General features: G+C 47.4%; 1 protein-coding gene across 3 annotated transcripts in view; it reads right to left on the bottom strand.

Moving 5' to 3' along the window:
• Positions 1 to 5,716: 5,716 nt before the first annotated feature.
• Positions 5,717 to 22,549, bottom strand: part of SYT6 (synaptotagmin 6) — a 35,679-nt gene continuing 18,846 nt past the window's right edge. For 2 of the 3 annotated variants that reach the window (XM_088067091.1, XM_088067092.1), the window contains 4 exons: positions 19,441 to 19,999; positions 15,221 to 15,341; positions 13,822 to 13,993; positions 5,717 to 7,160 (listed from right to left, as the gene is read on the bottom strand). In XM_088067091.1, coding sequence (XP_087923217.1) covers positions 6,905 to 7,160; positions 13,822 to 13,993; positions 15,221 to 15,341; positions 19,441 to 19,999 — 1,108 coding nt within the window. In that variant the 3' untranslated portion in view covers positions 5,717 to 6,904. Of the gene's footprint in view, positions 7,161 to 13,066; positions 13,218 to 13,821; positions 13,994 to 15,220; positions 15,342 to 19,440; positions 20,000 to 22,549 lie in introns of all 3 variants that reach the window. The other variant, XM_005530139.3, reaches the window with a different exon arrangement.

The following is a 22,549-nucleotide window of genomic DNA, read 5'->3' as shown; positions in this document are numbered from 1 at the left end:
TTATTCCTCTCCAACTGAGCCCCCTCCAATATCAGTGTCAGCTGCCACCTCCTCCCATTCCCGACCCAGGCTTGCCTGGGAAAATGAAATGTTCAGCTTGTTAGAGAATAAATGAAGAAAGAAATATAATTTAATCAAGAGACATCAGTACCAATAAAACCCATGAAATTTTGCACAGCTGGGGTATAGTGTCATCATCCCCTCGGTGCTCAGCTGCCTGCTGGCAAACCAGGCAGCTCTGAGCTCGCTCTTCCCTTCTCCTCCTCACCGCAAGAGCCACTTCCAGAGGCAGGGACAAGCAGGTTTAGGAAATAATTATTTTAATTGCATCATCAGCTCCGTTCCTACTGCCAGGAACATTTGTTTTTGGAATGGCAGCAGCGTCCAGGAGAAGCCCAGGCAGCACAGCCCTCACTGCCAATGAGGGATGAGCTTGGAGAGCTCCTTTTTCTTGTTATAGATACATATTATCATTGGCTTTTCGCAAATATTAAAATAAATGTTATATGTATAATGTTGGAAAACTTTTCTGTATTAATATAGTTTCTTTTATTTCTGTTATTGATAAAAATTCCCCTCTCCCCAATAGCTCAATCTCAGCTCCATTGAGTCTCACACTCCCCAATAATAAATGTTCAATAAATTCCTCCTTTGGAGCTCCAGTCACTGCTGTCTTCATCTGGATAAAATAATCTAAGAATGCAGGGGGGGTTCCGACTATCTTTTCAGTCTCTGGTTTATATGAACAAAAGCACTCTTTATTTTAGTACCATGCTAAGGCCTAAAAAAAATACATGTGTCTTACACCACTTTTTCTAAGTTTCATGAATAACAGAAATAAAAGAAACCACATTAATACAGCAACGTTTTCTAGCATTATACATATAATATTCATTTTAATATTTTCGAAAAGCCGATAATGTGTATCTATAACAATCAAGTCCCAGAAAAACCACATGAAATCATCTCCGGGAGGTGGGAGCTGTGCCAGGAGCTGCTCCCGGTGCAGCTGCCTTTGGAGTAGGGGTGCTCGAGGGGGATTTCACCTGCCTAGGACTGCTCATGTGCCAGGGAATGCTCCTGTGGGACCAGGGTCCCCCCTGGGCTGGAGCAGAGCCGAGCTGGGACAGGGATCCTTGGCAGGGAGGGGTGGGCAGGGTGGTCTCCAGGAAATCAGCAGAGTGATGGGCAAAATCCTCCCCTGGTTTCTCTCAGACATCCGAGAGGACCGCCGGCAAAGCGACTTAATTAAAAAATTACCGCTCCTCCACTCCGTCCCTGTAGACAGCCACAAACCCTCAACCACGGCAATTTGAAATGGAGAGGGATGTGCACCTGCTAATGGGAGATTAGGAGAAATCTTCCACTTTGGAAGCAATTAACGAGCCAGAAAAGTATTTGCATATGTGAATTGGCTGCTGGGTCGCGCTCCCCATCCTCCGCTTGGCTCTGGGCTGTTTCTGCCCGGTGCCCGAATTCCCCCCAGGCTGCCCTGCATCGTATTCCCGTGGGGATCCAACATTGGGATCGCTCCTCGACCGCTCCCGACAGCTCCTCCGGCCCCGGGAAACGGGATCTGGCACAGACCTGCCACATCTGGCACAGACTTGCCACATCTGGCACAGACCTGCCACATCTGGCACCGCAGCCAGGCAAACGCCGCTCGGCTTCGGGCTGGTTCTGTCCCCTAATCACATTTCCCTGTTATTTCGGGAGCCGCAGGTTGCGGCTGCTCTCGGCTTTGATGCCGGCTGTTCCCACGGCAACAGAAAAGGCTCTGCGCTTGTCCTGGCCCATCCAGGTACTTCATTAGCTTTAACGAACAGCATTTTTAATAGAAGTCTGTATTGGATTTTTGAAATGTGTGTGCTTTAAATGCCATGTTTTTAATTAAAAATTACATGGGAACATAAAATATATAATTATGTTTGCATGACTAATGCACTGTCTTAAATGTATATATATATATGTATATAAAGCTGTAAAATATAATTGCAGATTATCTTTGGGAAAAGTCCAGGAAAAAAAAATACATTTCTTGTACATTTAAGTAGCATTGCTGCCGAAGGCTGGCTGCGGAGTTTGGGAGCCAGGGAGAGCTCCTGGGATGCCTCTGGCTCTTGGACAGAAATCCAGAATATCCAAGCCTGTGCTTCTGCAAAGAGGAGACAAATACCACTTTTCCCAGGCTCACCTGCCGCTCTAGCTTCTCGTCAAAGTGGATTTTGGAGTGATGCTCACCCCAGCAAAGGAACAGCATCACCTCCTGTTGCCAAATGGATCATGGAATCATGGGATGGTTTGGGTTGGAAGGGACCTTAAAGCTCATCCAGTTTCAACCCCGACACCTTCCACTGTCCCAGGCTGCTCCAAGCCCCATCCAACCTGGCCTTGGGCACTCACAGGGATCCAGGGACAGCCACAGCTTCTCTGGGCGCCCTGTGCCAGGGCCTCCCCAACCTCACAGGGAACAATTCCTTCCCAACATCTAAACTAAATCCACCCTCCTTTAGTTTAAAACCATTTCCCCCTGTCCTAATCCAGCTGGCATCTCTTGCACTGTGCAGAGACAGCCCAGCTCTCCTGGGACATCCAGTGCTGGGAGGAGCACCCCAGACCCCTGTGACCCCTGGCTTTGTTCACCCAGGAGCTGAGACTCCCTGGAAATGAGACAGGATTTGTAGTCCCAGGGAGAACATCCTTGCATGAGGCATTTGAAGCAGAGATGAGATGCCTGACCTGGCATTTAAATAAGTGCACAACTGCAGTGATGGTTAATCTTAATGGCAGGAAGAACAGTGAGGGCCCTGGGGGAGAAAACCTCTGGCAAAATGAGATTGAGAAGTCTGGGGTTGCCTAATTAGAGACACGATTAGCAGGGCAAATAACAGAAGTAGTAAAAGTGAAGAACAAACAGAGGACTGAGATCAGGATCTCAAGGATCAGGGCTGTAATTTTCTCCTATAAAGCTATATATAGCTTTCTGTCTAATTTATTATATTGCAAGAAAAAAAATAAAATTATCTGGACTGACATTGCTTGAACTAAAGACTGAAGGAGGACTGGGATGTGTTTGGGACTGAGCCCATTGACTGAATGCTCTTTACAGGCTAATCAAAAATTATTTATAAAAAAAAAGGTTTGTGAAGAAATAAAACAAAAATGAAATCAAAGCACACAAAGCTGCTCCTGCCAGAGAGTTGGGCCCAGGGCAGCTGGAGTTGCCCCGTGCCCACAAACCTGTGTCTGTCCCCACTGAGTCACTCTTTGGAGTGCCCTGAGAATGTCCCGAGTGCCCCTGCACTGGCCTCTCTGCTGCTTCCATGGGGATTTGCAGCTCTTGGTCCCAAACACTTCCTGTAGTATAAGTGATTCCCGGCCATCGCGACAGCCTTGTTGTGGCAGCTGTGACACTCCACCCCTCTCAACATCAATGTTGAATTACATTTATTTCTTAGCTACTATTTTTTTTTTGCCCTAAGATAATTAAAGACCATGTTTGTTTATTTCTTAAACCCTTATAGACCCCCAATTGTTTTCTTCCTCACTGGTTTTGTTTGGTTTGGGGTTTTTTTTTTTGGTGTGTGTGATTTGCCAACCTGTGAGTAGCATTCTGTAGTTAGCAATTAAAGGCCACATTTGGAGGCTAAATATAAATTGTTATGACAAGATTCTTCACTTTGCCAAACAAATGTGTTGCTGATGTATGAAAAAAAAACCCCACCACACAATAACGTGATCAGTGGGAAGCCAGTATTGTAGGATATCACCCTGGCTGGATATTGGGAAGGAATTCCTCCCTGTGAGGGTGGGCAGGCCCTGGCACAGGTGCCCAGAGCAGCTGTGGCTGCCCCTGGATCCCTGGGAGTGCCCAAGGCCAGGTTGGACAGGGCTTGGAGCAGCCTGGGATGGTGGAAAGTGTTCCTGCTACGGCAAGGGTGGGATGAGATGGATTTTAATGTCCCTTCCAACCCAAACCATTCTGGGATTCCATGTCTGGAACTCACTTCCCACTGGATGTTTTCCACTTTTCTTCTCAGATACAACTTATTTTGTTCTCAAGTTGGTGGGGAGGAGCAAGGTTGGGACAGTTCCCAGCCCTCTGATCCCTTGCAATGAGCTGGACCCATGGGATTTCCCTTGCCCCCGAGTCCCCACATGAAACCAGCCTTGGCCACCCTCCTTTCAGTGTCCCCTACCCCGCTGCAGCCAGTCAGTCTTTGATGAAATTGGGGACTGTGAGACGAAAACTGAAGAGAAAGGAGGAGAAAAATGAAAAGGAAGGTCTGGGAATGTTCCACGTGTTTATTTTGCTTGCAGTACTCAATAAAACAGACTATTCATTTGTGGCTGCTTGCAGCAGCATCCTCCCCTCTGCAGTGACTTTCAAAGGAGCCCCAGCATGGCCAAGTCTCCTGTGGGATGTGGCCCTGGGGTGACCCTCCTTATTTTGCTTAGAAATAATTGAGATGTCTCTATGAGTTGCTATTACAGGGTTGAGAGCAGCAAGTGAGGAGCAAGAAAACAACTCAACAAATCTTGGCACGGCACTTGTGTCGGGCTCAGCTCCTTCCCAGGGTTCCAAACACCCTCTTGATGAATGGGAAGTGTTTGCCCTGGTGTGTGGAGCTCACACACGAGTGTGACCAATCCCCCTGAGTGGCTGACAAACACAAAATGGGCTGATTATTCCCTGGCTGAGGGATGTGGCAAAATCTCAGCATTTTAAATATAAATGCTGGGGGGGGGGGAGGATCTGAGCAGACCAGGTGTGGGTGTTATTCATAACCTGAGATGCAGTTTTCCAGCAATGCAAGTGACAGCCAGTATTGAGTGGAAATTGATTATCTGTGTGAAGCAGGGATTAAAAATAGCAGCTTTGTGTCAAACCCCACGTATGTTTTGACTAAATCCTCAATAACAAGGAGAAGGGATAAAAGATGGAGATTATACAGAGAATGCCAAAACCCAAAAAGCCTGGATTAGAGAAGAAAAGGATTTGAGTGGGTTGCTGCAATTAATGATTGTCAAGTGCCATCAGCTGGGACTGCTGTGGCTTCTTGTGGGGACATCTTGTCCTTTGGTTTGCCAACCTGCCAGAGGCACTGCCAGCTCATTGTCCTGCTCCCCTGAGGCTCCTCCAGCTCAGTCAAAGGTCCAGGGGCTCGTGGCCAGTGTTTGACCCACACAGTCAAGCAGTTTTAATGTTCAGAAACTCTTCCCCTAATTAAACACGGGACATTCCCAGAAAGGATGATGGTCTCAGAAAGCTTCTCCTCCCAGCTTCTGTGCTGTTCCCCAGCAGAAGCCCTCAGAATGCTCTGTGCTGGGAAACTAATGCAGTTCTACCACTTTTTTTGTTGCAGTGTGCTTGGAGTACTCTTTTTGCTGCTGCAGCTGGTGCTCAGCTGCTGCCCCAGAGATGGTGTGGCTGTCCCAGCCCAGGTAGGAGCTGCAGGGCCCATGTCTGCTCCAAATTTGCTCCATCTGCCCTTGCCCAGCCCCACACCTTGCCAGGCTCTGTCATTATCACATTTTATGGCACCCACTGTGATCACTGCTCCCACCCACAACCACACAACACACAATTTCTGCTTCCACAGCAGAAAATATTTCACCAGACAGGGCAGAACTTACAAATAAAACAATTTTATTGAGTTTCTGCTCCTATAGCATGTGGCACATAAAGAGAATTAAGACACAAGGTGTGATGAGGAATGATATATTTACCCTTCACTGAACAAAGGATTCATCTCAGCCAGGAGCAATGCAAACACCCCTCTCTGCCAGCTGTGATGTGCAGCCAGGGGTGATGCGGTGACATTTGGGAGAATGGAAACTGAAGTTGACCTGAAGATTGTGGCTGATGAACACAGTCCTGCTAACCTGAGGGGAGGAGAGCTGACTACCTCAAAACAAAAATATTTGCTTTTGCCTAATTTAATTAAGGTGGAATAAACAGCACTAATGCACTTCTTAACTCAGAGAAAAATCCAGGATGAGAAAGTGTCCAAAATCCACAGCTGGCTGATAAAGATCAGCTGATTTAGCTGTAAAGCCAGTACTTGGGATATTCTAACTTCATTCTTGGCCTCTGCAGCCAAGGAACCAGCAAAGCTTCTTTTTTTTTTCCAGAACTTGACCTTCCTTCAGGGCTTGGGCTGAGAAACTTTATTCTTTAAGGAAGTGCTGACAGTCTCAAGAAAATAGATTGGAAGCTTTTTTCAACATCAGTCATGTTTCTGTATTTCCCTTTCCCCCTTGGGTCACCCTTTATTACTTGGATGAGATAAGAAATAGAGATCCAGTGGTCATGCAGGGCTGTCACACATTTCTGTAACATCTTCCCCAATTTTTTCCTGAATTCCACCTGCAGCAACGCTGTTCCCTCCACTCCAGATAACGCAGGGGTGTCATGGGGGATGAGCAGCAGCTACAAAGGGGGCTGAAGGAACTGTTCATGCAAATAGCTCAGGGGAGACTTCAGATACAGGGGAAAAAACCCCAGGGTTCCCCTCCTGAGGAATCAACAGCATTTTTTTTTTTATATATATGACAAAAGGAATTATGGGGTACACACTGCACAAACTTCTAAAGAGCTCATGGACACCTCTACATGAACAGGAATCCTGGGGACACTCTGCAGGGCTGGGGCTGACCACAAGGATGGAGCTGCTGGTGGCTTGGGAGGGTCTCTCCCATCTTCTGCCACAGCTTTCCAGTGGCCACTGTCCCCTGTCCCGGCCACCTCTGCTCTCTGCAGACACCTCCTCACCCCTTTCCAGCCTTTGCACACACTAAAAATTATTTTACACGTTATTTTACAGACCGAACTCCCAGTATGTCTCAGTCCACCTACTCCCTCTGGAAACAGATCCGTACAGCAAAAGCCACAAAAATAACATCACCTTGGGAGACATATCAGACAAAAACATATTTGACCACAAAACAGATTTCTACCTTCACTTACGCAGGAACAACTAGACCAGAAGTCCCGCTGCAGCCACCGCCCCTCAGCAACCACTGAGACTGAAGGCCAAGTGCAAAAATTACTTGGTTTAGTCCCATTTTGCTGTCCTTGCTGCAGATCATGGTGTGGGGGGTGGTTTGGGGGAGGGACATGAGCCCTGGCTGTCGAAGCTTGCTGCCCGGCCGTGCCACTGGGGGACAGAAGAGAAATCAAGGTGACCAAACAGGAGAGATGATCTGGGATTATTCCCAATCCTGCACCGTGTTGTCCATCTCCTCTTCCTCAGTATTCCCATCCCATCCCATCCCATCCCATCCCATCCCATCCCATCCCATCCCATCCCATCCCATCCCATCCCATCCCATCCCATCCCATCCCATCCCATCCCATCCCATCCCATCCCATCCCATCCCATCCCATCCCATCCCATCCCATCCCATCCCACCCTTGCCCAGCTCCTGCCCTGACATGTTCTCATCTGCTCTACGAGTTCCAACTTATGCAATGCCCGTGTTTAACCACTCAGGAGGAATTGCTGAACAATTTACTTTATTGTCTTGTAAATCAATTCCCAATTGCGAGGATTCCTCATCAAAAAAAAGGAAAATAAACAGTGTCTGTGTGTGCTGTGAAGACAAAGCGCTCTCAGCTCTTCCCTGCTTTATTGCTGTTGTCTTTTCAGTTTAAAAATACTGTCTAAGCTCAGAAGTACTTGAGGCTTTCCAGTCTGGTAATTTTACTCCACAGCAGCTCTGTCCACAGCACCGGAGACATTTCTCAAAGGGAAATCAGATCAGAGACTCGGTGGATGGAGCAAACATTTTTTTTGCCATACTTAGGGGATCATAAATTATTTTTCATCTGCCTTGGGGGCTATTATCATAATTCAAACCCATTATTCCTGAAGCTTTTGAGCACTTGCCCATCTCACCATCTTGTTTTATTAAATTCCAGTGACAAATGATAGACATCTCCCAGAGACAACGGGAGGAAGAATTTCCACTGCCTGAATCAATTCCCTCTCCTCCCACATCATTAGAAACTCTTTGCTGGTTGATATTAATGCTTAAGCATGTATGAATTTCATTTCTCTGGGTGAAAACTTACTTGGGGAAGCAGACCTCACCCTTGCCTTGGCAAAGCCATCTCGAATGAAAACAAGAGAACAGCAGCCTGGTGCTCACAGGGCGGCTGAGCAGGGCCAGCAGGCCCTTGCAGATGCTCCATGGGTTTGGAGTGGTCAAAAATTTAGCCAATTTGGCCAATTTCCTTCCCCAAAGGAGCCTGTCAGTGTAGAGTAACTCACTGCACAGGTTTGCATTGAAAATCCTGTATTTTATCAGGGCTGAGCAGAAATTAATGAATGAAGATGAGAAGCTTGTCCTGGCAAACAGCTGCCTTAAGGTAAGGAAACACTTCCTTCTATGCTTCTCTTGTCAAAAAAATTGGCAAAAATCCCTGAGGAATTGATAATACAGGTACAACCTCCCCATGGGGACTGCCAATGATCAGATTGAAGAAATTACAACAGAAATGGGCTTTTGGCAGAGCCTTCCCCATGCTCTTTGCCTCATGCTGTATGAATGACAATGACAGCGCTGCTACTCCAAAAATGTGACTGAAAACTCTTCCAAGGTGTGGGAATTCCAAGCACAGAAAATTTTCAAAATCTTGTGCATGCAGGTTCTGAGCACAGAGATAGAGTGCAGGGTTTGACCTGAGACCTTGGAAAAGACTTCTTAATTTAGAGACCACGAGCAAAAATGTGGGTTGGTAGTTTAGATAGAAAGACATTAAGCTAGGTAGTGGAAAATTCTAAGGTTTTAAAGTTAAGATATAGAAGGAGTTATAAAGGTAATAAGAAGTTTTAAGATGTACCAAGTAGTTTTGTGTGTCATTACACGATTGGTTAAGAAAGCCCGCACTGTGGCAAAGATGTGTTAGACAAAATAATTAACTCTTGGTGTGAAAGTAAAAACATTCTTTGTGGCAGTAGTTTTTTGGCCAATTAACCTTTAAGAGACCTGCTAACCTGTGGTCTTGTGACCCCTGACCATGAACATCTGGCACATATGTTGAAGACATTCTCACTCCTCCATGAGACCGTAAAAGAAGAGTAATAAATCATGCTTTAAAACATCTCCCAGTAGTCCCATGTCTCAGAATCCCAGTACCAAGGATAGATCCAAATGACTAGAGAGGAACCTGGAGATGCTTTTCCTTCATTTAATTAGAAAAGGTGGGCCATGCATAGTTTAGCCAACAGTCAGAAACAAATCAATCAAAGTTCAATCAAAGTCAAACAGGCCCAGAAGTCTGGGAGGGCTTATCTTTAAAGATAAATGATTATTCTCTATTATGGACATGACTTGGCTCTCAGCAGAGTTATCAGTTTTTATCTGGAGCAATGTTTTAAGCAAATAAGTTCTCCCCTGCTGCATGTCAGAGGCACTTGGCAACACCAAAGACCCGTTTTGCATCATGCTGATGACACAACTCTGCCACACCAGGGTTTGTCCTTCAGAGATAACAGGGAAAATCCCCATTTTCAGAAGTTCCCTTTTCAAAGCCTGGAAGAACAAGATGTAATATTCTATTTCCCTTTGTGCACACACCCCAGAACCTGGCTGATGGGTGGAGGAACGCAGAAGGAACATGGGTGGGGTGGCTGAAGCACCCAGGGAGGGTGCAGCTGCCAGCGAGACCTCGGGGTTAAACACTGGGAACAGCTTGTGCTGAGGGGAAGAATTTATTGTCAGAACAACCCTACAAAGAAGGATTCTCCCTTTCTGCTCAGAAACTCGCCTTCTGAACATCTGTGTGAGGAGGATAGCACTTAAAAGCCTGTAATTAATGATTCATTTGCACATGTTCTCCATGTTCCCTCTTTAATGATGATGGTCATTAGAGAAGTGCAGTCATTATGGTTTGTTACTCCCTGTTGATAAATATGGAGCAACGAAAGACATGATGTGCATCTGAAGCGTTTCCCTTTTCACTGGAGCCTTTTCCAGCACTGAAAGCAAAGAGGGAGCGGCACCAGCTCGTGGAGGAAGGGCCCAAATTGCTGTTGGCACAGAAATGAGGGGTTAGGTCATGTTAGCCCAGCACTATGGATGCTGGGACAGGCTGAAGCTGCCCAGGTCCTCACGGTGGACAAAGAATCATGGCCCAACACAGGAGGAGGCTGGTCCAACACCACAGACACAACCATCCACCCATCCATCCATCCATCCATCCATCACTCCCTGTTGTGGCAGGGTAAGGGGGTCAGGGCTGGGCCATCCTCCTGAAGCAGCACATAGCCCTGGTGACATTTTCCTGGCAAATTCACCAGAAATTGTGACTCTGAGCTGTACTCAAATTATGGTGGGAGCTCCTCCTGGCCAAAGATTTTCCAAGGCGCCAGGCAGGGTGTCGGTTAGCAAAGAAATTCCATATTCCCACACTTTTCTCCTCCCTGAGTAGTGGGGAGGGGGGTGGGACCCCAGCTACAGCGTGGGGAGATGGCAGCACCTGGAGCAGCTCCGTGTCCCCACACACACTGCTCCAGTCACCCATCCCTCCATTTAGACATCCAAGGGACAACTCAATCCGGCTCCCTCGCCTTGGTTTGAGGTCAAGCACTCAGAGGAGACTCAGATGAGGCCAGAGGCTGCTCCTGATGGTCAGAGCACACAGAGACCATCACAAGGATCATCTGGGAAGCGAATGCTCCATTTGCTGCTGCCCAGCACAAACACTCTTGGAGATGAAGATGAAGAAGACAAAGAGGAAGGTGAAAATGATGGCTCAGGATGCTGGCACAGCCCAAGTTCATCCCCACAAAGGGTGAGGAAGGCATGAAGGGCCGACAGTTCTCCCCCAGCATCCTCAGGACAGATGGACAGAGAGCCAGCAGCCCACAGAGCCTGGAAGGATGGAGCAGCTGCACAGGGACCCAGAGCTGGGATTGCAGGACCAAAACCCCAAATTTCTTTTCAAAGGTACCCAAACACAACATAGAAGAGATGATGCAATGTCTTGCAACCAACAAATATCATTTCCCATTAATTTCTCTCCAGGAGCCTATGCCTTTTCTGTTCAGTTTTTCTTTTAGGCTGCACTGGGGATTTGCAGACAGCCGTGCTAAAACTTAAAAGGGCAAATAAACACAGGGACCATTTGCTTGCTCACTCTGTGCACCAGTTTGTGGCAAAAATACCAGAACAGATGATCAGAGGGTTTTTTCTTTCCTTTTAAGCAGAGCTCCTGACCTGTGCACTGAGGGGTGAAATGATTCACTCGGTTTTTTTCCAGAGTCTTGGGGGCTCAGCCATGGTTTTAAAAGTGCATTTTAGAAGGTGAGTCATCTTACATGTCTTCCTTGGTTTCTCTGTGTTTCATCATAACAAAAATGCCTCTTTATTACTTTTTTCTTAGTGATTTTCAAAAACTTTGCAGGAGTTTTTCTTTAAAAACTCCACCTGCATCTGAAGAACAGTGCAGTAAAGCCATAAATATTGCAACCTGGACAAAGAACTCCTGCCCCTGGGTCAGCCATGGCAACTGTAGTCACATTGTGAGATGCTACAGATGCCAAGAGATCAAATGAGAAATAATTCATTTTCTGCTGAAACCTTGTGGCTGCTGGTCCCCAGCTCCCTGTGGCGGTGGGAGGTGACACACAGAGCCTGCCCAGGCCCAGCAAGGGAAGGGGAATGAACTCCTGGTTGCTGTTCAGCACCCAAGGCAGATTTAGCACTGCACATGAAGTGCACAAGGGTTTAATTCTGCTCTGACTCAGCCCTGAATAGCTGATCCCTGTGCTGATTCACAGCTCAAGGTGAGCTCACAGATCACCTCAAAAAAGGGAGGGTGAATTTACAGGTGTCCACTGGCTGATACATCCACCTCCAGTGGGTCTTAAGCTAAAATATCAGTGCCACGTTTTCCTTTGTGTATAATTGACCTGGGGTGGGACAGAGGGCACTGAGCACAAACAGATTTCTTAATTATACAATGGTTTGGGTTGGGAAGGAACTTAAAAATCATCCAGTTCCAATCCCCTGCTATGGGCAGGGACACCTTCCACTGTCCCAGGCTGCTCCAAACCCCATCCAGCCTGGCCTTGGGCTCTTCCAGGGATCCAGGGGCAGCCACAGCATCTCTGGGCACCCTGTGCCACCTCCCCACCCCTTCTTGTTGGAGGAAAGAGCAGATTTCAAAGAAAGACAGGGTTTATACAGTAATTCACTCTACTGTGGAGTCTCAGCAAGCCCTGTCTCTGCCTTTCAGTGCAGCTCAGCACTGAACTTCGAGGGGAAAATGAGATGCTTTTTCTTAAGTACTTATTCTGTGGCTTTGAGGGAAAATACCTCCCCAGTCCCAGACACAGAGGGAGGTTTTATTGCCTTTATTATAGTATCACTGGCCTCAAACACTTGTGCTTTTTTCTCATACTTGAAGTGTCAAAGGCGTGTGTGCCCTTCTCCACATCTCTCTCCTCCAGAAATTATGACCTAAATCAGGCAAAGCCAAATAGCTCTATAGAAGCCTGAGAAATTGGAGTGCAAGGGGGAAGAAAATTCCAGAGATGGTCAAAATGGTACCCAGGCATTTCAGCCCTATTTTATCATCTAGGGCTGCATCAAGTCAATCTCTTTCTCTGGAGATGCTTAGAGCTATTACGTTTGTTCTATTTATTCTCCCTCAAAGGCTTGGAGATGAGTCAACAGAAAAATCTTTTAGGATGAAAAATTGAAACTTGAAATAGGCAATATCCCTGGACAATTTGTTCTGCAATCAGAGCAGCATTCTCTTTCCTTACTGCTTTCAATCTCTAATTTAAAAAGGAAAAAAAAAAAAAAAAAGAAAAATCCCTAAAATGTAACAGTCACATCTGTAAATACAGTTCTGTTCAGTCTCGCTCATGAGCTCAAGGAGCTATTTTGAGGCAATACAGAAGTTCTTGTTTTCTAGAGTTCATTTCTGGTGAGAAAATTCCCTCAGTTCTGCTCAGAAAATCCCAGGCGAGAGCAGGAGCTCTCTGAAAGCCTGGAGCCAGCCCACTCCCACACAGCACTGGCACTGGAAGGGAAGGACAAGCCCACACACCTCTTTAAAGGATTTCTTCACCTCCACCAGTGGGTGCCAGTGGGCGATGGGCTTGCGGGGGTAGGCCAGCATCTCGTTCCAGTGGTCTCTGCCCAGCCCCTCGGCATTGACCCCCACACGGCAAACCCCGATGATCTCGTTGTGGCCCACCCTGAGGAACAGCAGAGAAGCAGCACCATCACCATCCATCCATCCATCCATCCATCCATCCATCCATCCATCCATCCATCCATCCATCCCTCAGGCTGCCCACACCTGGCCAGGTAGAGCCGGGACCCCACTGCTGGTGAGCCTGGGTTGTCGTGTCTGCCCCAGCACTGCCATCACCATAGGTAATTAATTACAGTTCTTAAATTATTTCAACTTCAGGTCAGCCCAGACACAGAGGTGTGAGTAGTGCTCCATAGCAAGAATAACCCCAGGTTCAGTAATGCCTAATTCATACACCCCATGCTGCTAGGACTGACATTATTTGCTTTCTAAAATGGGTTGCAGGACAAGTAAATAACCAAGGGAGACATGGCACTTGCTCAAGGAAATGCCATAAAGCAAGGACCAGCTTTGCCAAACTTGCTGTTTTTCCATAGCCATAAATATCAATGTCACTGTAGCGATAAATCACCAGAGACAGGTGGATACCACTGAACTCTGTGCATCGAGGCTATGGAAAGCACCGTGGAAAATTGCATTTGAGCAGGAAAATCTGCACCCAATGGGATTCTCTCCCCTCCAGCTCTCCAGAGCCTCCCACCTACCGATCATAATCCATGACAGAGATAAGGAGGCTGACTTGATCCATGTTCTCGGGGGGAATGTCAAAGATTATTGCTTCATTGTAGGTGGGATTAAGTGTGTTTTTCTTTATGGTGGTTTTCTTCTTTTTTAGTCTTCGTCCATCACAGAGCAAAGACACTTTGACATATGGATCTAGGGAGGAAAAGATAGAAGACCTTTTGTTGATAGAGGTGCGTTGTTACCTTTGCAATATAGAAACAGGTTTATCAGAGGATGGGCTGTGAGCTCCCAGGAGCCAGAGGCACTCTTCAATGTGGCGACGTGACTAGGGGGAGACAAAGAGTTACATTGTCCCACCCCAAACCCCTTGTGAAGGGCGGCCCAGGAGTTCTGATTGATACTGAGTCCCTGGAGGGTTTCTCCCTTGCTGTGTTTCTAGTGGTCCCTGACCCTGAACTCCACCCTCAAGGGTGGAGACCCTCGGGGGTTCTGTCCCCCAAAAACCCCGGCTCTGCCTTTGTTCGGGGCTCTCTGTTCTGGATCTGAGTTTGTTCTCATGCTGAATAAAGGGTTTCATAAACCGGAAGCCAGTCTCATTGGTGTTCCATGCTGGTCCCCAGAACCCTGCAGCTTCCCTAGACGAGATCCTGAGGTTGTAGACTGCAACACTTCAAATAGACTTTTTCTAAAAGTTTGTTTGCAGACCAGTAAAATCCTCCATTTCTCATTCTGGTGTGGGTGGTGACCTGAGGTTCAGGCACCAGAGAACCAGCACTGCATTATTATTATTATTGCAGAAAGGCTGAGCTGGCTTCACCTGAAGACTCAATTCTGAGACATTTCATATAGCATTAAGCTCCAGCTGGACAGAAACATTTTCTGCAAAGGTCTCTGTTGTTACTGCTTTTTGTACAATGAAATGCAAATACTCTGAACTTGGTGTCTGGAAAAGAAACTGGGTTTTATGATGAAAACCAGAATTTGTGCATGCTAACTTCGCAAGTCAGCCCTTTGAAATTTCAAATGCAAACAGTCTTCAGGTGGTTGTGAGCCTCAGGTGTGACTACTGGCCACTGTACAGGGAAATGTACATTCCAGTGGAGTTTATCCAGGATTTATGATCCTTTCCTGATCTTGGGGTGGAAGAATTGATTCTGGCTACAGAGGGTTCCAAGAGATCTAAGTGTCTAACCCAAGAGATGGATCAGAGCTCTGGCCCTGCAAACCCTCCAGTGGGATGGGAAACAAGCCACAGATAATTCTGCTTTAAAAATTTTGTTTGCACTTAAAACACGGACAAGGCTTTTTGAGGTATTTCTGAAAAACATGATGGTTCACCCACCATCTACTGAGGATACGGTGAAGGAAGAGGAGGAAATGTGCATGCAGGGGGGTCCTCCTCAGCCACCAAACACCCACCTGAGTAACCTGTGATGTCCATAGCTTTGAGATTCCTGCATTTAATGACTGTTAAAGTGAGGCGACCTGCAGTTGGCAAATAACAAAGGGAAAACATGATCTCTCCCAGGTCCACGCTTTCCTTCAATAAAACAGAGAATACATTTTATTGGAAATGTGCAGAACCAGCCAGGTGCCTCCTCCCCCACCCCAGCACTTCCTCTGTTCTGCCATTTGGAGTGAAGGGCACTTTATGGTGGTGATTCCAGTGCCCCCCAACACGATTTGGTTAAAAATGAATACAGAGAACAGGAAAAACAAGTTACACCTTCACATCTTAGTTAAGGACAATCTTCCTCTGCCTCATTGGAGTCCATGCTTTCCTATTGCAACCTCCCAGCTATGCACAGCTAATGCCCAGCTGATACACTGCTGCTCCACTGCTCACACAGAGGAGATGAGATTTCTCACACCAAATCAATGCAGTGAGGTAATCAAATTAGTATTAAGTCTTATTTGAATGTACAGAACATGTCTCCAGTGCCTGGTTCTTCCAGGAATGTGACAAACACAGGAAGGTGACAGAAAGATGCACTCCTAACATGCAGGAGCTGTGTTCCCTGGCTGTGCACTGCAAAAATCTCCTCAGAAACTTTATGTGACAGCCAGTGCCATCAGTTCATAACATCACAGACTGGTTTGGGTTGGAAGAGACCTTGAATATATTCTAGTTTCAACCCCCTGCTGCAGACAGGGATGAATTCAGTAATAAAGGTTTATGACTGACAGTGCCTAACATTTCTGCATAAAATGAAAATGTCTTTGAGTAGCACAGCGGTTTTCTCTAGAGCTGGGCAAGAGGTTTTTTTGGCAACTGTGGGGTCAAAGATTCAAGCCAGAAGACAACCAAGAAGGGCCCATTGAGTTTTTTGTTTGTGACGTGTCTACATTTGGAGCACCAAGCCCTCTGAGATGGCCTCAAGGAGCTGGCACAGCTTGGGGCTGTGTGTGTGTGAGTACAAATGGGGAATTAACCAGCAGATGGCACTCAGAAATGTTTGGTACTTTTGGATTACACAGAGGCCAACACAATTTACTCTTTTAGTGCCCCACCAAATAACTTTTATCCATGGCTCTTAGCACTTCTTAGCACTGCAGCTTCATCGACTACACCTCCTAAAAGCCCTTTCCATCATTGCCTTGCCCACAGGAATTCAGGGAAAAATAAACAAACCAAATGTCTTATTTCAACTGGAAAGCATCATTATCCAAAGTCAGCAGAAAGATTTCCAAACACCTTCTAAAAATGGATTAAAAAAAAAAAATAATTATTTTCTACATACAGATCCCACATCTGTAGAGCAAACAACCCATTTATTTTTGGAAACAGTGTGTTTGATTCCTTTCAATGTGATACAATGATCTGCTGAAAAGAAATTGTAGCTGTTAGGAGTAGTGTGGTGGAATTGGAAAGACAAGTAAATGCACTTAAAGCTTTGCTAAGTGTTAGGGGAATAGATCTTGTTGATGGATGAGGTTTTTGCCAAATTATTTCCTGCTCATTCTCAGGTAAGGCAAAGATTAAATCTTTATTCCACTTAGATGTGCAGAATACTAATGAATATTATATAAAATTTTGATTGGCTCTGTTCTTTCATGCATTCTTTGTTGTTAGTTGGTGTGGGAGGGATGAAGGCAGGAGACCTTGGACAAGATGTCAGAAGAGAGCAGCCCCCTGTGAGATGCTGAGAACATCCTCTGAACACCATCTTCTATTCCCCTCCTTGCACTGAGAGGACCAATTCAGGGTATAAAATGAGCATAAATTGTTCTTTGACCTCATTGTATCAGGTCAAGAGATTTTTCTTTGCAACCATAAATACAAGAGAGCGAAGTGTGTCCTGTGGGTACATTATTTTCTTGCAGATTATAGACATTGGGATATTTCCAAAATTCATATCAGTACCTTTTAGGAAATAATGGAAGTTCTGAATCAATAGACTTGAAACCAAAGATGTTTCCCTGATTCACAAGCTGTACAGTCATTAATTAAGTAGCTGAGTGCTGGCTATTTGGCCAGCTCAGTGCTTAAATGTGTTCCTACCCTCTTACCCACACCACTGATCTCATGCATTATTAGGCACACAGAGCTTTCTTGGGGCTTTGTGCAAACTGTATTTACCCTTCCCAATTTTGATTAAACAGAAATGTCCTTGGGTGTGCTACAGCTGGCTGAGATGCCCCAGGAGCAGCACATTCCATAAGAATGGCACAGACAGGACAAGGGGATGGAGCCAAATGTGGTGCTGGATGTGTCTGTTGCAGCTCTTCCAGGCTCCTGCTCAACACGTCTTGGGCATAGAGTTGGCTCTGCTCCCCTCACACCTTCTCTGGAGGCTTTTCCCTCAACAGCCCTTTTGTAGGTGCATCTCCACCTGCTTTTGTGGTGTTTTCCCCCATTAAATGAGATTATTTAGCCAGGAAAACGTCCACTATGGCTTGCAGAACCAACAGGCAGGCTCCTCCAGGAGGCACCAGAACATCAGGTGCACTTTGCTCCCCTTCCAGCAGTCCTTCTCTGGGGTGAAGGATGTGCCTGGTGCCTGCTTGCCTCTCTGCCAGCATTTCTGCTTCAATTACCATCCATCAATCACAGCAATCATGGCTGTTTGCAGCTTGGAAGCCAAGAGCTGTGAGCACCCTGCTAACTCAAACTGTTGCTTTCCTCATGGTTGATCCTGCGCCTCCTTCCCACTGCCCTCCCAGGCGAGATGCTCAAAAGGCAGCACAGCAGCAGCTCCCAGCACACCCCCAGCGCTGCCCCAGGGTGCCTGGAAGGCAGCACCTCCATCCCTGTGTCCTCAGGCTGGCAGAGCCAAAGCTCTCCATGCCCTCCCAGCACAGCTCCAGCCCCTGATCCACCTTCCAGGCTGATGTTCTGTGTGCACCCCATGCCCCGCAAATGCCCCAGGACTGTGTCCCCCTTGGGCACAGCAGCACAGGACACAGGGCTGTGCAAACCTGTTGGACTTCACAGAGCTGTCAGGAGGTTCTGAACGCCCTGCAGCAGACTGGTGGGGAACATGGTGCTGGGAAAAAAAACACCAGAGTTACAAAGCAAATTGTCTTCTGGCACTGCTGGCCACAAGAAATATTTGTGTTTGACAGCTCCCTCCTCAGCACAGAGCAGGGGAACAAAAGTATGAGATGAGTATGAGGAAAGCTGCAGGACAGATTTTTGTGAGTTGTGGCGTTCTGCCAGTCACCAGGAAAGATGTGACAGGGCCCACGCTTCCAGCCACAGGGGTGGGGATGTCTCATCTTTCAGTCTCAGAAATAATGTGAAATGACAATGACATTGGCTGATTTGGTGTCCAGCTGCAGAACAGTTCAATCGTTCATTGGCCCTTAAGACCAGCCAGATCCTCCTGGGAGGGCAGTGGAGGAGCAGTCAGCTATAATGGAGAGGTTAATGTCATTGCTCTGCACTCAGTGGTCAATGTGAACACTTGGCTTCTCCTGCCAGCTCTGTGTGACACAGAAGGGGCTGGGACTTTTCCTCTCTGAGGCTTGGCTTCTCTTTCAGAGGGAATACAACAGAACTCCTAAAAGACCCAAGCCCAGCTGCTGGAAGAGTTGCCAGCAGCACATCCAGCATCTCTTAGCACCAAGGGCCCCACAGAGCTCTTCCTTATTGCGACCATGTGATGCCTTAAGCTTTTAGCTTTTCTATTTTTCAGATTCTGTACTCCATTTGTGAATAACTCTGAACTCCATATAGACTGTTAGCAAGCTCTCTCCACATTTTTGTCAGACAAAACAATCCTTCCAGGCCTGAGAACTAAGGACACCCTCTGCCTCAGGCCCTGAGAAGTATAAACAAAAGTGAATTGTAGGGGGAGCAAACTGGGGGAATATGATTTCATTACCTGAAGCTGTAATTGGAGAATAAACCCCTGATATGCAAACAGACCAAACTCATACCTGTCTGAAAAATTTGTGACCATTGTCCATCTTGGGTGTAGCCTCTGGGAGGCTTTTGACTGCCAAAGGTGTGTCTGTTGAAGAACTTTAATAAGCACTCGCTTTATTCTCTTAACTCTGTCTAGCTCATCACAGGTGCATATGGCAGAGAACTGTGCCATGGCTGAGGGTCCCTGGGGCTAACAGGAGGCCAAGGAGCCCATCAGCTGGAGGATTTACCCCTGTGGAGAGCCCCCACCCTGCCAGCAGACACTCACCGTCGTGGCATACTGAATGTCCCTCCAGATGGAAGTCTCCCGGGAGAGGTCCGAGTCCTCAAACAGGTTCTCCAAGACAACTTCTCCTATCATGTCATGCCTGGAGAACCTGTCAAAGTCAAAGACGCTCAGGTGGAGCTTCCTGCTGGCCAGCTCCTCGTGGGGCACGGGGAAGTGGAAGGACTCGTCGAAGGTGGGGTTCAGAGTCTTCCTGTGCACTCGTGTCTGGAACTTGCGCTTGCGGTCAGGCAGGAGGTAGATCTTCACGTAGGGATCCGAGCTGCCGCAGAAGTCTTTGGCTGGCAAGTCAAAAGCCCTGAGAATTCGGACAGTCAGCGTCTCGTTCTCATAGTCATACTTGAGGGTGAAGTTGATTTTCCCACAGGTTTTCTCTGCCTCTTTCTTGGGGTCCTCGGTGTCCACAGTCTTTTGTTTGTAGAGCTCGGGCTTGATGCGGCCGATGCTGGTGGGCTGCTCAGCCACGGCTGGCGGCTCCAGGCCGTAATCCATGCTGGACACGTGCATCTGGCGAGGGAGGTGCCTCTTGAACGATATGTGCCTGCAGGAGGAAGACACCAGCAGCTCTCTGTGTTTACAAGGACATGGCTCTCCTTTTTCGCCTCCAGACTCAGAAAGCAAGAGAGCACAGAACAAGTTCCATAGGTGCTCCTGAGCTCTGCTCTGAAGCCATGGGTATTGTGGAGGTGAACAGAGGGGAAACACCTCTAAAAACCTTCAAGGAACCAATCCAGCAAATTTCTTAAATTCCAGAGTATTTTCCACAAGCTATGTTTTCTCACCTGTGGCACGAGTCACAGTCCACAGCTGAACAGATGGGCCCGAACAACTCCTCACCCAGCACACAGACAGCACCACGTGGAGAATTTCCCCACCCTCAGTCCTTGTAAGATACTGGCACTAAACTCTCTCAGGCAAAACCAAAACCACCTTATTTTTGCTTTTTTTTTTTGGTGAGAGAGTCACAACCAGTTCAGAAGGCCAGGCTTTACTCATAGAACCACAGAATGGTTTGGGTTCAGAGGGTTTTAAAGCTCATCTCATTGCATCAGGGACACCTTCTCCTAGATCAGCTTGCTTCAAGCCCTATCCAGCCTGGCTTTGCTGGGTATTGCTGCTTCCAAACTTTTCCAACAGACTCATCAGAGACTGATAGATAATTGTTGACAGGGAGGGAGGCACAGCCTCGTTGGGAAGCGTCTCTTGCCTTGAGCTCTCCTCCAGCACAAGCTGTATGTAAGTAAAGCTTTATCTGAACAAAGCATAAAAGCTTTCTGTGCACTGAGGGCATTATTTTAGATTATCTGGCGTTTACAAGAGCAGTTTATAGAGTTATTTAACCAAACTAAGAACTCTACAGCCACAGCATTAGCTTTCAGTGATATGTGGTGCTTGGAGGCCTTGGCAGGTTCCTAAGAGGTATTTTGGGGAGGGTTAGGCTGGGCTGTGAATCAGAAGAACCTGACAAGGAGAAAGTGGGTTTGAAACCTGCCCACGTACAGACAAGTCCCACTTTGTTTGTCCTAATTCAGACTGGCTGAGGGTTTTTTTCTCCTCTGTTGGAAAGGTGAAGTAAAAGCAGAAGGAGCGTGTGCATGCAGAGAGGGAATCAGCTGCCCAAAACACAGTGTGGATAAATAAAAGAGTGTGGATCACAAACACAGGTGGCACCGTGCTGCTCTAACTCAGCTCCTACAAACAGGGGACTGCCATCCATGCCTCACTAATCCTGCAAAAGTGCAGCCAATTTTCTGAGCAGTGCCTGATTTCCTTGTCACACTACTGTGCACGTCCCAGGCATGGCCAGCGAGGCAAACAGGAGTGCTGGGGCACAGCCAGGACCCTGCGATCACTTTCCTGTCCCAGTTTCACCACCTTCTGTGTCAAGGAGAGATGCTGCATTTCACAGAATGGTTTGTGTTAAAGGAACCTCACAATTCACCTCATCCCACCTTCCACTGTCCCAGGCTGCTCCAACCTGGCCTTGGACACTTCCAGGGGTGGGGCAGCCACGGCTTCTCTGGGCAGCCTGTGCCAGGGCCTCACCCCACTCCGAGTAAAGAACCCTTTTCTAACATCTAATCTAAATCTCTCCTCAGTATCCAAGCTGGGAGGGTGTCCCAGGGTTCACACAGCCTTTCCCTGAATTCCTGAGGATGATGTTGATGTCTCTGTCCCCATCTGAGCACAAGCACCAAGCGCAGCTGGGTCTGGCCTCGTGCAACGAGCAATCCATCAACTGTGCTGATCTAATTGCTTCTGCCAGGAGCCACAACAGAGAGGGAGAGCCAAAAGGCCTAATTTTGTCTGACAGGGTGCATCATTGATACTTCAGCCTGCCTCTCATGCTGGAACAAAATTAAAGTGGCCAAAGCATGCGGGTTACTTGACACAATGAGGTCATGCAGTAATAGGGCTCAAATCCCTGATTTTTAAAAAGAGCCATGGTGAGCCAGTCTTAACACATTCATTGTTTAATGGCCAAGCTTTGGTCAGTAATCTGGTGTGTAGGTGCTCTCTTTAGTCTCCTTGATGGTATCTAAACCCTTGTCTCCATCCAACAATCCTGCCACCTCTCCAGCTGCTCACAGAGCAGTGTCCCTGCTGAGCACCTCATCCCCACCCAGCAGGATCATGTTCTATCTAATATCCTGAGCTGGAGGGGACCCACCAGGATCATAAAGTCCAGCTCCAACCCCTGCGCAGACACCCCCAGATCCCACCCTGGGCATCCCTGGAGTGGAGTCCAAACACTTCTGGAGTTCTGGCAGGGCCGTGCCCATTCCCTGGGGAGCCTGCGCAGTGCCAGCACCCTCTGGGGGAAGAAACTTCCCTGAGATCCAACCTAAATTCCCCTGGCACAGCTCCAGCCCTTCCCTGGGTCCTGCCACTGTCACAGAGAGCTGAGATCAGCATCCTGAGCTGCCCCTCAGGAGGAGCTGCAGTGCCTGATGAACTCCAACCTCAAGCTGAGCACCCCATCCCATCCTATCCCATCTCATCCTATCCCATCCCATCCCATCCCATCCCACCCCATCCCATCCCATCCCATCTCATCCCATCCCATCCCATCCCACCCCACCCCACCCCC

This window comes from Pseudopodoces humilis, chromosome 26 (assembly GCF_049639895.1).
Source record: "Pseudopodoces humilis isolate 2021_Gansu_Grassland_sample_001 chromosome 26, ASM4963989v1, whole genome shotgun sequence".
Classification (NCBI taxonomy): Eukaryota; Metazoa; Chordata; class Aves; order Passeriformes; family Paridae; genus Pseudopodoces; species Pseudopodoces humilis.
The sequence above is the reverse complement of the archived record's forward strand: the minus strand, read 5'-3'. Positions and strand labels throughout refer to the sequence as shown.